Source organism: Somniosus microcephalus, chromosome 10 (assembly GCF_052327205.1).
Source record: "Somniosus microcephalus isolate GS21.2 chromosome 10, FLI_Smic_1.0, whole genome shotgun sequence".
NCBI lineage: Eukaryota > Metazoa > Chordata > Chondrichthyes > Squaliformes > Somniosidae > Somniosus > Somniosus microcephalus.
In genome coordinates, this window is record NC_140996.1 from 168,137,936 (window position 1) to 168,152,893 (window position 14,958).

A 14,958-nucleotide genomic window follows, 5' to 3' on the forward strand; every position below is an offset into this window, starting at 1 on the left:
AATAGACGACCCACCTCCTGGCTGCGGGATGGAGGCAGATTCAGGTCGGGATTCACATTTTTAACACTTTTTAACTACTCCCACGCCCCCAACCCACCCTGTTTTTTAGGTTAAAATTCCCCCTATTATCAGCCATGGCTCAGTTGGTAGCACTCTCGCCTGAGTCAGAAGGTTTGTGGGTTCAAGTCCCAGTGCAGTACTGCACTGTCTGGGGTGGTGTATTTCAGATGAGACGTTAAATCGAGCCCCATCTGTCCTCTCAGGTTGACGCAAAAGATCCCATGGCACTATTTTGAAGAGGAGCCTGGGAGTTCTCCCCAGTGTCCTGGCCAATATTTAGCCCTCAACCAACATCACTAAAAACAGATTATCTGGTCATTATCACATTTCTGTTTGTGGGATCTTGTTGTGCCCCCAGTTTTGCATTTTCAACAGGAAAAAAGTACACTTATGGCCATAAATGTAAGTACTACCATCCAGAACAAGGTACACAGCTTCAGCGTTCTGTGGCTGATGAATTCTTTGCACTAGCACCGAGTTCAATAATGAAAACCACTAATAAAGGAGGCTTGGTGAAGAGCAACAGCGTTCCATCTAATACCAAAGCTGAGGGTATGTTTGATGTCAAACGTACAGCTCCTAAAAGACAGTCTGACCCAAGTATATAAGCCCCTCTTTCTAATGAAGTTGAAGAGAAACTTGGCAATAAGATTGGAAACTAGGTCAGTTTGGCTGTCACGTTTCCTAAATTACAATACCGACTACACTTCAAAAGTACTTCATTGGCTGAGGTTGTGAAAGGTGCTATATAAATGCAAGTCTTTCTTTCCAGCAGGGTCACTGGACAGTAATTGGGAATGGGAGCCAGGCCATACTGCCTCCCTTGCTGAGGGATGCTGATGCCAGTTGTAGCACCCTACCACTTCTCAGACAACGATTAGCTAACTCGTACTCGGTGTTTGGTTTTTGCTGAAAATCAGTATTTTGATCCACATATAGAAATACAAGAAATGAATGTACACTGGACACCAAATGATCTAATACTGAAGTATAGAATATTTTAATCCTGTAGTAACATTGGCTGTTTAATGTCTGTGTACGTGTCCTTCTACATTGATGGCGTAGAACGCATTCATAGTTAGGGTCTGCCCTGATGGATGTTGTCACAAAATGGACAAAACCAAACTAAGACAACTTCATAAAATTGAAACAGTGCAGAGTAGCGATTAACCAGGCATTAATCTAATCCTCAGTCAAATGACTGATACGAACTGAAGCTTCACTGTCACAGTTCATGTTGCCACTTGAATCATTCAATTTTAGCTTATTTCTTATATACTGGGTGAAGGCCAGAAAATACATCATTGTAATGGATTAACCATCAAGTACTTCCAAGTTTTCTTTGGTTGCACCTGTACCAAGTGTTTTTACATTTCCTTTTATACAAGTATGGTATTCTGTAATATGTTAAATAATAGAATAGCAAACTTTTAGGCCTGGATTGGAATAACTAAATGGCACCTTTGTTCCACAGTAGTCATTTAAAACCCACTTTTGTGTTTTCAACAGGAAAAAAGTGCACTTATGGCCATAAATGTAAGTACTACCATCCAGAACGAGGTACACAGCCTCAGCGTTCTGTGGCTGATGAACTCCGTGCTAGTGCAAAGAATTCAATAATGAAAACCACTAATGAAGGAGGCTTGGTGAAGAGCAACAGCGTTCCATCTAATACCAAAGCTGAGGGTATGTTTGATGTCAAACGTACAGCTTCTAAAAGACAGTCTGACCCAAGTATACAAACCCCTCTTTATAATGAAGTTGAAGAGAAACTTAGCAATAAAACCAGATTGGAAACCAGGTCAGTGCCCTCTCTTGTTGGTGCATCAAATCCTTCAGCTGCAAAAGTCCATGGTAGTGCAGTATCAGGTTCTGGAATGCACTTTTTGACACAAGAACAAGGGGTGCCAGCACAGTACCCACCAATTCTGGTGACCAATAGCCATGGAACACACATATCCTATAATAACCAGCACCCAAAATGTGACTCTCCTGTTGATGGAGGATATTATTCCATGATGAATCCATATCATAACCTTGGTTTATCTGGTACACACAGCCCTGACCAGTTTTCTGCAGATAAAGAATACAGACTAAACCATGTAGGTTCTGATTGTAGCAGTGAAGGAAGCATCAGCTGTGGTAGCAGTGATTCATATGTTGGGTATAATGAACGAACCTACCCAAGTTCTCCAGTTACAGTGCTTGAGGAAAACCTTAAATGTCACCAGTTTCATAATCGACATCAGCCCTTTCTTCATGGTTATCATGATACTCTAACAAGAGTGCAAAGTTACGGTCAAGAAGAGCAAAAGCCACCGCACAAAACTTCGGTCTCTTGCATGGCATCACATTTGCAGCACCCAGTAATTGGAGCTCGCTCCAGTTGTCCTAGTGAATATCGCCCTGTACACCTCAACGCCCAGCATCCGCAGAGCATACATATGGGAAGAGCACTAGGAACCACAAGGATAGAAAGCTTTTCAGACTCGCGTTTATATGAAAACCTACCAATGAGACAAAGAAAACCTTATATAGGTCAGGAAACGTTTGCCAGTTGGAACAGGCTTGGATATGGCATGGATGCTTATGGTTACGCACAAGGATATTCATTACCTAACAATCCCGCTCAGCCATGTTATGATCAATTTACATTCCAAAGCCTACCTGAAAAAAGGGAGCAGACCTGGAGGATGCCGTGGAGCGGGCTACCTCCTGAGCCTCCAAATCCACAAAGGTTTCAGGATGCCCGTGACAAGATCTTCATAAATTTGTGCAACATCTTTCCAGCTGACCTTGTGCGGGTGGTAATGAAAAGGAATCCTCACATGATCGATGCCCAGCAACTTGCTGCAGCTATTCTAGCAGAAAAGTCAAAACTGGGTTATTGAATTGAAATGCATCATCTTGGTGTTCTTATTTCTCAGCCCAAATGCTGAGGTAGCTCGTATTTGTGAGTTTCTTCAAAACAGGGAGATAAAATAGAGTATAACGTGTAAAGAAGTACCCTCTGCAAAAGGGATTTTTTTTTGTGTTTCTGTTAGTACCTTTTAGAATTAGTGTTTTTTAAAGCTGCAGCTTACTATAGGAAACAGTATAAAATGTGTATGTTAAAGCACCTTTTTAAAATTTAATTACTGGTGATGTAGTTTACTGTCTCCATAATATAGTGCAGCTTTAACCTGAAAGTATCAGTAGGAAGTCTGGTGTTTTTCTCAAAACAATACATTTAGTGGCTTCTGGCACTTTTCCTTCAGCGTTTTGAGAGTATTGGTGGTAAAGGTATTTCTGCATTACTCTAATTGAATAGTATGATCAAAATGTCAGCTGACCTTCAACTAATGGCCATTAATAGCTGAGCAGAAATACCGATATTATTTGAGGATGTATATAGTACTGTACTAAGTTTTGAGGTTGCAATAAAAAGCAACCTTTTAAATTAATTTAGTTTAAACGTTTTAAAATATTGTGTACTGATTTTTATTAATGCACTCAGGCTGTAGTATTATGAGAAGGCCTGATTGATCTTGCCATAATTTTTTTTTTTTTTTTTTTTTTAAGTAGAAACAAACAGATTGTCTGTTTCGTTTCAGTAAAAGTTGTTTCTGGTATTTTTAATGGGTTTTGCCAGCTGCAGTGTCATATTCATCCTACAAGGAGCTGTTGAGTGCATTGCAGCTTCAGGCAAAGTCCTAAATGGCCAGAAATGACCTTTCATTGTTGATACAAATTGTATCTTTTTAAAATAAAATCTACAGTAGTTTTAAATTTATATTTAGTAATACCGTAAATACACAAACTTGTGTAAATGTAATTAGGGACCATTTGGGCAACATTTTACCAGATCCTTGAAATTAACCATCAGTTTGCAGAATTTTTGCATTATTGTTTTTCATTGGTTGGCAAACATCCAAGTTTGGACAAAATGCCTCCTGGACAGCAAAATCCTATATTTGGGTTTATCTGTTTCTTTTTGCACAGTCAGTAAACAGGTCTGTCCAGTGCCATGTTTTTAAAAAGTGTAACAAGCAATTGTAATGTCAACAAAGTTTAATAATTTCATATTTCTTTTCACTGTTTCTTCACAATCCTGTAGTTACAGGTTTGAGTTTTAGCACTGACTGACAAATCCACCAGCTGAACTTGTAATGAGTCTCATCTCTTCATGGCCAGGCTGCGAGGTGGGATGTCATCCTGTGGAGGATAGTTAACTCAGTAATTTTTAACTGTAGGTATAGCTGCTGTCATTGTTATCCTCTGCAACAAGTGGCCTTCCTGTCAGTTAAAGATGTGGTTGTAAACTGTGGAGAATAACCATGAATTTCAACTTAATAGCTTTTATATAATAAAGAAAAAGAATAGTAAGCAGAAGTACTGAAAGGAAATAAAATTGAAAATTACAACTTATTCAATCAAAACTCTACCATGATATTGGTGTTTGTGTAATGGTGAGTTTCATTTTCAAAAATATGAACATTTTTCCATCCACTTTTTTCCTCCTCAAAAGCCACTCAGTACCATACAATTCCAAACTCCAGATTTCAGTGCATATTTTTTAGACTCGTCAATGCTGTTCCATTATTGGATAGCTGACCAGAATGGGACTATGTCCATCTTTTTTTTTCTTTCACCCCTCCTACTCTTAAGGTAGAACTTATGAATCCCATGCAGCATACCATCTTGCGGCCTGATCAAAAGCAGATGAAACTTGCATATTTGAATGAATATTTCCACGTATTGCACAAATATACCATAACTAAGTCGAGCAGAAACATTACCAAATTTCAGGGAACATGGTAAAATGGTTCCTAAAACCATGTCCAAACACACCTAATAGGATAACCTTTTCACTACTTGTGTGGCACTATGTGTCACACTAAGTAGACTTTGGGTATGAATGCTTTTTTAACAGGGCATTGTGCTTATAGCCATAACTGATATTCTGAACCATGTTCAGCACATATCCATAACAAATTGTTGTATACAATAATAGTAATCGTTAGTATTCCCTTCTTCATCTACAGTACAATGCTGTTGATTTTTGAATTGCACACATTCTACAGTACCATTATAAAGCTCCCAGATTGTATTGGTACTATAAAATCTAGTATGTCTGTTGAAAAGTTTGATAGTTTTCATATGTTTGGGTCAATTAGAATTTTGAAATGATAATGAATAATTGACTATTTTCTCTTGCCCTCACTCAGGTGCCATATCTTCTGGTGCCAAATGGTTAATTTATCAGATTGTTCTCAGATGCAACAGTAGCATTTAATTGTATGGTTTTATATTCTACAATTTAAAAGATATATTCATTAATATTTTGAAACTTAAAAACTAATGGTTAAATTTATAATAACAAACAGTAAAATATGAACAGAATATTTTGAAACATTTGTGATCTCTGCTTTCTAAAATTGGGGGTTGTTGAAGAGCTTCTTCAATATAATGCAGCTGACAATGCACATTACTGTTGGTAAAAACAGCTAAAATAATGTTATTACTACATAATTACTATTAATACAAAGCCAGTATTGCAGTCCAGCTATAATGCTACAGTAATCTAATAGATCTGGTCATGGTAAATTATAGTTTTGATCTGCTTGTGTGACTATCAAGTCACACTAATTCAAACCACTTTATGGTTACTTCAAGATATTTTAATGTAAGACAACATTGAGGGGTTAATTATTCCATGGAACTTTTAATCTTGTCAGCATTTTTTTTAACCTTTCATGTCAAAGTATTATGCATAATTGCTTATGACATTGGGTTTCTAAGAAAATTAAGAATTTCCTGCTCTAATTGTTAAAATTGTATGCATGTTCTTATTGCTTGTAAGCAGGAACAGGAAATCCATATAACCCTGAAAGCATGCTTGTTGGTGATTGATGCAATGCATGTGAATTTAATGTACCTAAATCTACCAAAATTAACATCTTGTTCACTTTGCTACTTTATGATGACTCACTGTGTCAACACTTTAAGGGGGGGGAGGGATATTAAAATTCCTAATACTAATTATTTTGATATATTTTCCATGGCACTTGCACTGGTGGTATCTTGCAAGTATATTTATAACTTGTAATAATCACTATTTTTGTGTATACATTTTAAATGGCATGGTAGATAGATTATTGCACAATGTAGGTAAAATGGGGTTAGATTAAAATAGTCATGTAAATCTAGTAGTCTTTATCAGCCGCAGTTCATACTTTCTGATGCGTAGTAAATAGATCGTCGGTGTAACTAAAAAATGAGTTATATTGAAGATTTAAGGTGAGCTCATGCAATATTAATGAAATAAGTCTAAATTTGTAAACATTTACATGTTTTATCTTAATTGTTTAACTATTGCTAAATGATTGCAGTTTTCTATAATGTTTAAAATTGTAAATGTACTCCATTGTTTGCATATTTATTAATTAATCTTGCTCAAGCATCTGCTTTGAACATTTGTCACTGGACTGTAATCGTGTAGGATTGGGCCAAAAGCATGTGGATTGTCATTTTTATGGGCGCTGTCAAAACTTTGGCTCTAGCTATCACCTGATGGAAAATTTCTTTATCCCTGTCCTAAGTTATTGTGATATCCTGTTCAAGCTTTGTGTATAATATACTGCATCAGTTTTAAATATCTGAAAAGGAGCATATTTTCATGTATTTTAATGGGTGAACTTGTGAGCATGGCATAAAGAGAAACTTTGTTTGAAGGAACAGTTTACTTTAGAAAGTTTATAGGCAAATTTCTAGGGATCAAAAAATGACAGTTTTACTAGTGACTTGATTTGTGTAACCTTTTTGAAATCTTCCACAAGTTTGATCCCAAGGGGATTCTGCTATTAACTTGCCTTTTTCTTCCATAGTCTTTGCTACAATCACTCCCTACTCTGAGCATGTCTAACTGTTTTAATTGCCATATAATTCTTCCATTTTCTGCCACATTTATCCTTCAGTTTGGGAATATACAAATAGGGGTTAATTTTATGAAATTTCAGCTGTGCATAATTTTCCGACTTCCAACTATTATGGACAGTGCACGTCCACATTTTCAATATCTATTGGAAAATTATTATTCCCTACTCTGCTGCACATAAGGCTCTGGTGACCCTATCCCACAGTTAATATCTCTCCTATTGTCCACAACAGTCGTGCACCAAACTGACACCAGGTAAAATAACTACAGTATTACACTCCCAGGCTCTCTCGCTGCCTATTATTCAACATCGCTTTTACCCTATTCCCTAAAATTTTAGGCTTTTTTTTAAATTGTACAATGACATCCGATTTACACAACACCTATAGTCTTCAGCCACCAGTATCTATCTTAATTCCATTAATGCCAGTGCCTGGGTTCAAGACACTGGAAAAGTACCAGTGATTGATACCAAGGGCTTGTTGTAAGCTCCTTTTATGATACAAGGATGGCCAAGTTCTATACCCTGAGGCGTAAATGTTTTCGGGTTTTGTAAGAACGGTGGTGTTATAACTCCAGGCCAGACAAGAAGGCAACAATTGCCCATGAGAGCAGTCAGTGAAAGATGCAGCGCCTATATAGAATTGCATGTCAATTTGTGAGGCGTTGGAAAAGGTGGCTGGGTCTTTTAGATCTCAAAGTAACTCCTTTAGCATTAGTCATAAATCTCAATATTTGGATACTGACTTATGCAGTCAGCCAGATGTTATACTGTGGCAGTGCACTAGGGCTGCTGATAACATCTAAAATCATCATCTCTGGATAGGCACTTGCTTGGATTTAATCCTAATTAATACCAATATCAAAGCACAATGGGAAGCAATGAATCTGATTGACTTCTCAAATCCAAGATTATATTTCCCAAACCGGACAAATATGGGGAAAATTTGTGAAGACATTCCTTGGGTTCATGTCAGTGGCTATTGCTACCATTTTTGAGCAATTAGCTGGGTATGTTGGATTAACCATCAGTGCAACTTCTTCATTTTGAACCTTGATGTTGGAAGCTAATGGGTCACCATCAATACCTGGGGCCGAGTTCAAATGAAACTTTTACTTTGCCTAGAAGCAGTCATTTACAATCCTGGGTTCTACCAATCTGTGAGGAATAAAGTGCCTGTTTAGGTGTCAAATACAGGCTTTGGATGTGTTTGAGTAAGAAATGTTTCCTTTTCTTCACCCTCTTCTTTGGTCAGTTGCTAGAATTATTTGAGAGACTGTGACTTGAGCTGCTGCTGTCTGATCGAGGGAGCTAGGTTATACAAGGTTTCTGTAGCAACAGAAGTCCTTTTTATGCATTCTATTGAAATTGTTTTTCAGATGAAAGAAAGATGGAAAGTCATATGCAAGCTAGAAGTGGTAAATGAATATAGGCTATGCTCACAACAGCCAGAGTTTTTAATATTTGCAAACAGGCTACTGAAATTGCCATCGCCATTGCCATAGCTCAAGTTGTTTCATTATAACCAAAAGACCATGGCATTATCCAATATAGATGCCATGACACAGTGTAATTTACTAGTGCAGATTTCAATTCATGTTATGATTCAGCCTTTGTTCTGACCTGGAATGAGAGTTATTTGGACTTGAATATACATGTATTGTGTTATGTACTTGGTGACTATACTGTCAGCAGTAGGCCAGAACAAGCCCTTGCGTACAGTCAAATAGAAGAAAGTCACTTGAATACAGCATAGGATTGTGAAAGGGTTCGTTTTCACAGGTGATTCTCTTTCTCCCCTAGTATTCTAATACAATTTGACCATAATTGTAAAACAAAGCCAGCCATATTTTAAGATGGGTAATTTAGAAATTCAGGGCTCTCCGTGCATCTTTCTATAGTTTCTTCTCAAGCTCAGGTGATGTGGGAGTATCTCAATTTACTGTTCCTCCTGTTCTGTTGACTTGTATGGGTCAGTCAGGTCTGATTGGATTCTTTTCAGAACTGGGACTATTTATAGCTTTTCCTCTGAACTTCCAGCCAAATGTTCACTACTGTAAATTCCCAACAATTTTTTGCTGAATAGGATCGGTTTCCATGTTAAAAATACAATTAGATTGCTATCTCAGCACAAAATAAAGTTGTGAGCTATTAGTTGAGTCATACGTGTGGCAAATTGTTAAAAGTTTATGCCCTGCTTATGAGGCTTAGAAACCTTTAAAATCAATGACTTAATGAACAGTGTACAGCACATAGAACATTTTAATCATTTAAAAACTTTTCATAGGAAAAAAAACCCATGTTCTTGCAAAAAGATTAATATGCATGAAAGGACAATGGTGTATGATCACGGCACGAGTATGTGGTCCCATATATCTCGGGTGATTATTATAGTAGAAATGTGTGGTGAAGCACCTGTTTGCCTGTAATATGGTCTGTTTATGAAACTTTTCAAAATACTGTACTAAATTAAACAATTTGGGTTAGTTAACCCAAATAATATGTAAGTCTTAGTGACAAAATCCTGTGTCATATCAGGAGCAGCTTGTGGTTTACAATTTGGTCTATATTTAATTAGCTTCTACATTCTGATATGCAAAGCACAAATGGTTCATTAATGAGTTGTCATTTTTCACTATGTTCTCATCTCTTGCACTCGCCTCTAATTAGAATTATAGTGCTGCAATCAAAGTCTGTCTAGTTTTTTTCAATCTCCTGGGACGCAGTTTTTTTTTTTTTTACTTGTTTCCTAATGGGTCACTAATTTCCATGTTTCCTCTTCTTTACCTGTTTTACCCTTCAGTTTGAGGGTAAGAAACCTGGGTCTCAAACTAGTGTCCTGAACTTAAATAAAGGCAATTACAAAGGTATGAAGACAGTTGGCTAAAGTGGACTGGGAAAATAGATTAAAGGGTAAGACGGTTGATAAGCAGTGGCAGACATTTAAGGAGATATTTCATAACTCTCTATATTCTAGTGAGAAAGAAAGACTAAGAGAAGGATGGTATCAAATTGAAAACAAAGGCATAAAATGTTGCGAAGATTAGTGGTAGGCCAGAGGATTGGGAAATTTTTAGAAACCAACAAAGGATGACTCAAAAAAATAAAGAGGGAGAAGATAGATTGAGAGTAAACTAGCAAGAAAACTAAAAACAGACAGTAAGAGCTTCTACAGGTATATATAAAAGGAGAGAGTAGCTAAAATAAATGTTGGTCCCTTTGAGGAATTAATAATGGGAAATAAGGAAATGGCAGAGACTTTGAACAAATATTTTGTATCGGTCTTCACGGTAGAAGACACTAAAAGCATCCCAATAATAATAGATAATCAAGGGGCTATAAGGAGGGTGGAACTTAAAACAATCACTATCACTAGAGAAAAAGTACTAGGCAAATTAATGGGACTAAAGGTGGACAAGTCCCCGGACCTGATGGCCTGCATCCTAGGCTCTTAAACGAAGTGGCTGCAGAGATGGTGGATGCATTGGTTGTAATCTACCAAAATTCCCTGGATTCTGGAGAGGTCCCAGCGGATTGGAAAACCGCAAATGTAACACCCCTATTCAAGAAAGGAGGGAGACAGAAAGCAGGAAACTAGGCCAGTTAGCCTAACATGTCATTGGGAAAATGCTGGAGTCTATTATTAAGGAAGTAGTAGCAGGACATTTAGAAAATCATAATACTATCAAGCAGTCAGCACGGTTTTATGAAAGGGAAATTGTGTTTGACAAATTTGCTAGAGTTCTTTGAGGATGTAATGAGCAGGGTTGATCAAGGGGAACCAGTAGATGTAGTGTATTTGGATTTCCAGAAGACATTTGATAAGGTGCCACATAAAAGGTTACTGCACAAGAGCTCACAGGGTTGGGGGTAATATATTAGCATGGATAGAAGATTGGTTAACTAACAAAAAACAGAGAGTTGGGATAAATGGGTCATTTTCAGGTTGGCAAACTGTAACTAGTGGGGTGCCACAGGGATCAGTGCTGGGACCTGAACTATTTACAATCTATATTAATGACTTGGATGAAGGGACCGAGTGTAATGTAGCCAAATTTGCTGATGATACAAAGATAGGTGGGAAAGCAAGTTGTGAGGAAGACACAAAGAATCTGCTAAGGGATATAAACAGGTTAAGTGAGTGGGCAAAAATTTGGCAGATCGAGTATAATGTGGGAATATGTGAGGTTATCCACTTTGGTAGGAAGAATAAAAAGGCAAATTATTTTTTAAATGGAGACTACAAAATGCTGCAGTACAAAGGGATCTGGGGTTCCTTGTACAAGAAACTCTTTTTTATCCGGCACCGACGGGACCGGTGTGGTGCCGGTTTATCAAAGTCCGGATTACAGAGAGTTATAGTTAAAAGGTACGAGAGCTGCGTACACAGTAACAAATCCAGGCTTCCCTGTTGCTTAGCAACAGGTGCAAGCAGCTGGCCACAGACCAAGCGTCCCTGTTGCTTAGCAACAAGTGCAGGAACCCCTGATTACACAGCCAAAAATCAAGAAACAGCCACTAATATGAAGAAAAACTTAACTGAACCTACTCCTGAATTTTGCCGGTTAACCGAGATTTCCGGTTGTTTGGGTGCCGGTAAATCGAGAGTTTCCTGTACACGAAACACAAAGTTAGCATGCAGGTACAGCAAGTAATTAGGAAAGCAAATGGAATGTTGGCCTTTATTGCAAGGGGATGGAGTATAAAAGTAGGGAAGTCTCGCTACAACTGTACAGGGTGTTGGTGCGACCACACCTGAAGTATTGCATACAGTTTTGGTCTAATTTAAGGAGGAATATACTTGCATTGGAGGCAGTTCAGAGAAGGTTTACTAGGTTGATTCCTGAGATGAGGGGGTTGTCTTATGAAGAAAGGTTGAGCAGATTGGGCCTATACTATTGGAGTTTAGAAGAATGAGAGGAGATCTTATTGAAACGTATAAGATGCTGAGGGGTTTGACAGGGTAGATGCAGAGAGGATGTTTCCCCCCATGGGGGAATCTAGAACTAGGAGGCATAGTTTCAGAATAAGGGGTCACCCATTTAAAACTGAGATGAGGAATTTCTTCTGAGGGTCATGAATCTTTGGAATTCTCTACCCCAGAGAGCTGTGGAGGCTGAGTCATTGAATATATTTAAGGTGGAGATAAGACAGATTTTTGAACTATAGGGGAGTCTAGGGTTATGGGGAGCAGGCAGGAAAGTGGAGTTGAGGCCAAGATCAGATCAGCCATGATCTTACTGCATGGCGGAGCAGGCTCAAGGGGCCAAATGGCCTACTCCTGCTTCTATTTCTTATGTGGCTTGGTGTCAAATATTGTTTAGTGCCTTGGGACGTTTTACTACGTTAAAGCGCTATATAATGCAAGTTTTATTATTCATGGCTTTGGAAATATCACCCACTCAACCTTCCCACACTACCCAAGAGCACCTTTACTTTGATGATGTAGCAGTTAGTTCATTCCCAGCTGTCTATTCTGTGTATTTTAATTATAATTCTGTTTAGTGACAAATTTTAAAAAATATTTACTTTTTTTTCTGGCAGTTATTTAATCAAAGGGTCTCCTAGATGCTTCAAGTGTGTAAAGCCTTTACAGTAGCTGGCCAAAAACTACCATTGGTACTGATCAAACAAGAAATGGGGTCATGTGGGTTTTGTCTTCAAATTTCTGTCAAACTTTATGGGTTACATTGCAACATTAGGAGCTGCTCTACAAGCTGTTACAGGAGCGAGCCAAAGGACTGAATTGATAGAGATAGTGTCTTTTTAGCTAACCTCTTGAAGGTGGGGGGAAGCAAAACAGGAGAAATGAACAGCAGCAAGTCTTTGGCAAACAGGTGTTAGTGAGAGGATTGAACCACAAAGCTGGTAATTATGTAACAATTTAAAGGTTTTTTCATAAATTCCTTTTTTTAACCCTGCAGCCAACCACCTTTCCCCTTGGACCCCAACAATAGGGCTACAATTACACCAAAATAGTGAAACAGCATTCAGCTTGATGTGAATTTAAGGAAGTGTCAACATGGTCTACAACCTTGTTAAGCATGTATACTAATATGACCATTAATTGCTGTATTTTATGTTCCTATTTTGAGCAAAGGGGAATAGTCTTTGTCTTCATGCAGAACTGTTCCTTTGGATCTCTGGATAGTGAATTTTAAACATAAAAAGATGGTAGACCAACTTGTGAACCACTGGCTTTGAATTCAGATCAACTGCAAATACACTAGTGTATAAGGTATTATTATAGGCATGCTACTGTTTTAATTTGTGCTGTTTTATGGGTGCTTAAAATGTAAAAACAAAGCTTTCAAATACATTTGTAACCTAGAGGAAAAAGAGCTCTCGTATGTAAACACTTGCTGAATTTTAAGATTTATACTGGTATTTAGTTTTGGAATACAATAAACTTATTAAAGTGTTATCAAATCTCTTCTCACACTATTAGTTTCACTTGAGTTTAATTTTTCCTCTGTTGTATTATCCTTTTCCATGTAAAATATCAGCTTGGCTCATTCTGGATCAGAAATAAGTTCAAGATACACAAATTTGAGCATGTAATCAAGACTAATACTACACTTCAGTACTGAGCAATTGCTAATTATTGGAAGTGCATTCTTCCCTTGAAGTTCAATCAGGATTCAGTCTGCCTGTTATGGTGGTTCTCGTAGATAAATGTTCTGGCTGGTTCTCGTAGATAAATGTTCTGGCTAGTATTCCTCCCGCTGCCAGTACTACCAAAAATAAATTGGTCATTATACTTGCTGCTTGTGCGATGTTGCTGGCACTGAGTGAGAGCTGTGTTTTGTCTGTCACTGCGCTCAAGGTAAGTCACTATGACGGGCGGAGACATTTTTATGTAATGGGTTGTTACACAAGCACAGACTACAGATCCATTCATTTTCCATTTGATGTAAAAATAATGGAATCAATTATCGAGAGTAAACTTGGATTGTAATAACTAGTAATCAACAGTCAACATGAATTCAGAAAGGAAAGATCCTACCTGACTCACCTCTTCAACTTCTTTGAGGAAGGGCCAACCAAAGTGGTCTAGGACATGGTATACATAGACTTCCAGAAGACATTTGATAAAGTTTAATGTGAAAGGCTAAGTTAAGCTCAAAGCAGTGGAGATTCAGGATACACCTTGGGAATGGATATGAAATTAATGGGTACTTGTTGGGGTGGCTGAAATTACTCAGTGGGGAGCCGAATGCATCAGAGGCCCATCCGATTTTGCTCAGTTATATATTCAAATTGAAAGGGTGGGAAGACTTTCCCGTCATTATTTTGTTACTGTTGCTAACTAAGGTTTTCAATCCTCGAAGACCAAGGCATCCAGCTATCTGTTTTTCCAGTCCTCTGCTGCTCGTGTCTTGAGATTGGGGAGAAAAAAAAAGGGGTGGGGTGGTAGTATTAGTAAAGGATTTCGTAAAAACACTAGAACATGAACTTCTGGGGGCTGTATTACAACCATATCCATAACATTAGAGATAATAAATAGGAAGGGAAATTGTACAATTCTGTTACAGATCAGCAAACAGTGGAGATGAAATGCAAAGTGAGATCTTGCAGCCTGTTGAGAAATGCAAGAACCTGACAATATTACTTAGGTTAACTATCCCATCCTAGACTGGAATTAAGATAATGGCTGGAATTTTCACCTAAAAAGGATGGGTTTGGAGCATGGAGGCAGTTAAATTGTTAAAAATTGGATTCTCAACCTGATCCCACCTCCAACCCGCCCACTTCCGGTTTTAATGGAGTTGGGACAGGGGCGACTAGCCCACTCCCAGTGGGGCAAGGCATCAATTTAAATATAATGAGGCTGGAAGCCTCTTTCACCTCCATTTTGAATTTAACTGCATGTGGACTGGTTTCACAAAATTTGGGTTTCACAAATTTTGTGAAACCCAGCCGTTAAACTGAGGCAGAGACTGCTGAATCCAAGAAGTAAGGGGCTTTATATCTACCTCCT

General features: G+C 38.0%; 1 protein-coding gene across 1 annotated transcript in view; it reads left to right on the top strand.

Annotated features, from left to right (window-relative positions):
- The window catches only part of LOC147111837 (putative ribonuclease ZC3H12C), a 100,040-nt gene extending 86,622 nt beyond the window's left edge, over positions 1-13,418 (top strand). The window contains exon 6 of the mRNA XM_085999113.1: positions 1,570-13,418. Coding sequence (XP_085855239.1) covers positions 1,570-2,951 — 1,382 coding nt within the window. The 3' untranslated portion in view covers positions 2,952-13,418. The remainder of the gene's footprint in view (positions 1-1,569) is intronic.
- Positions 13,419-14,958: the final 1,540 nt, after the last annotated feature.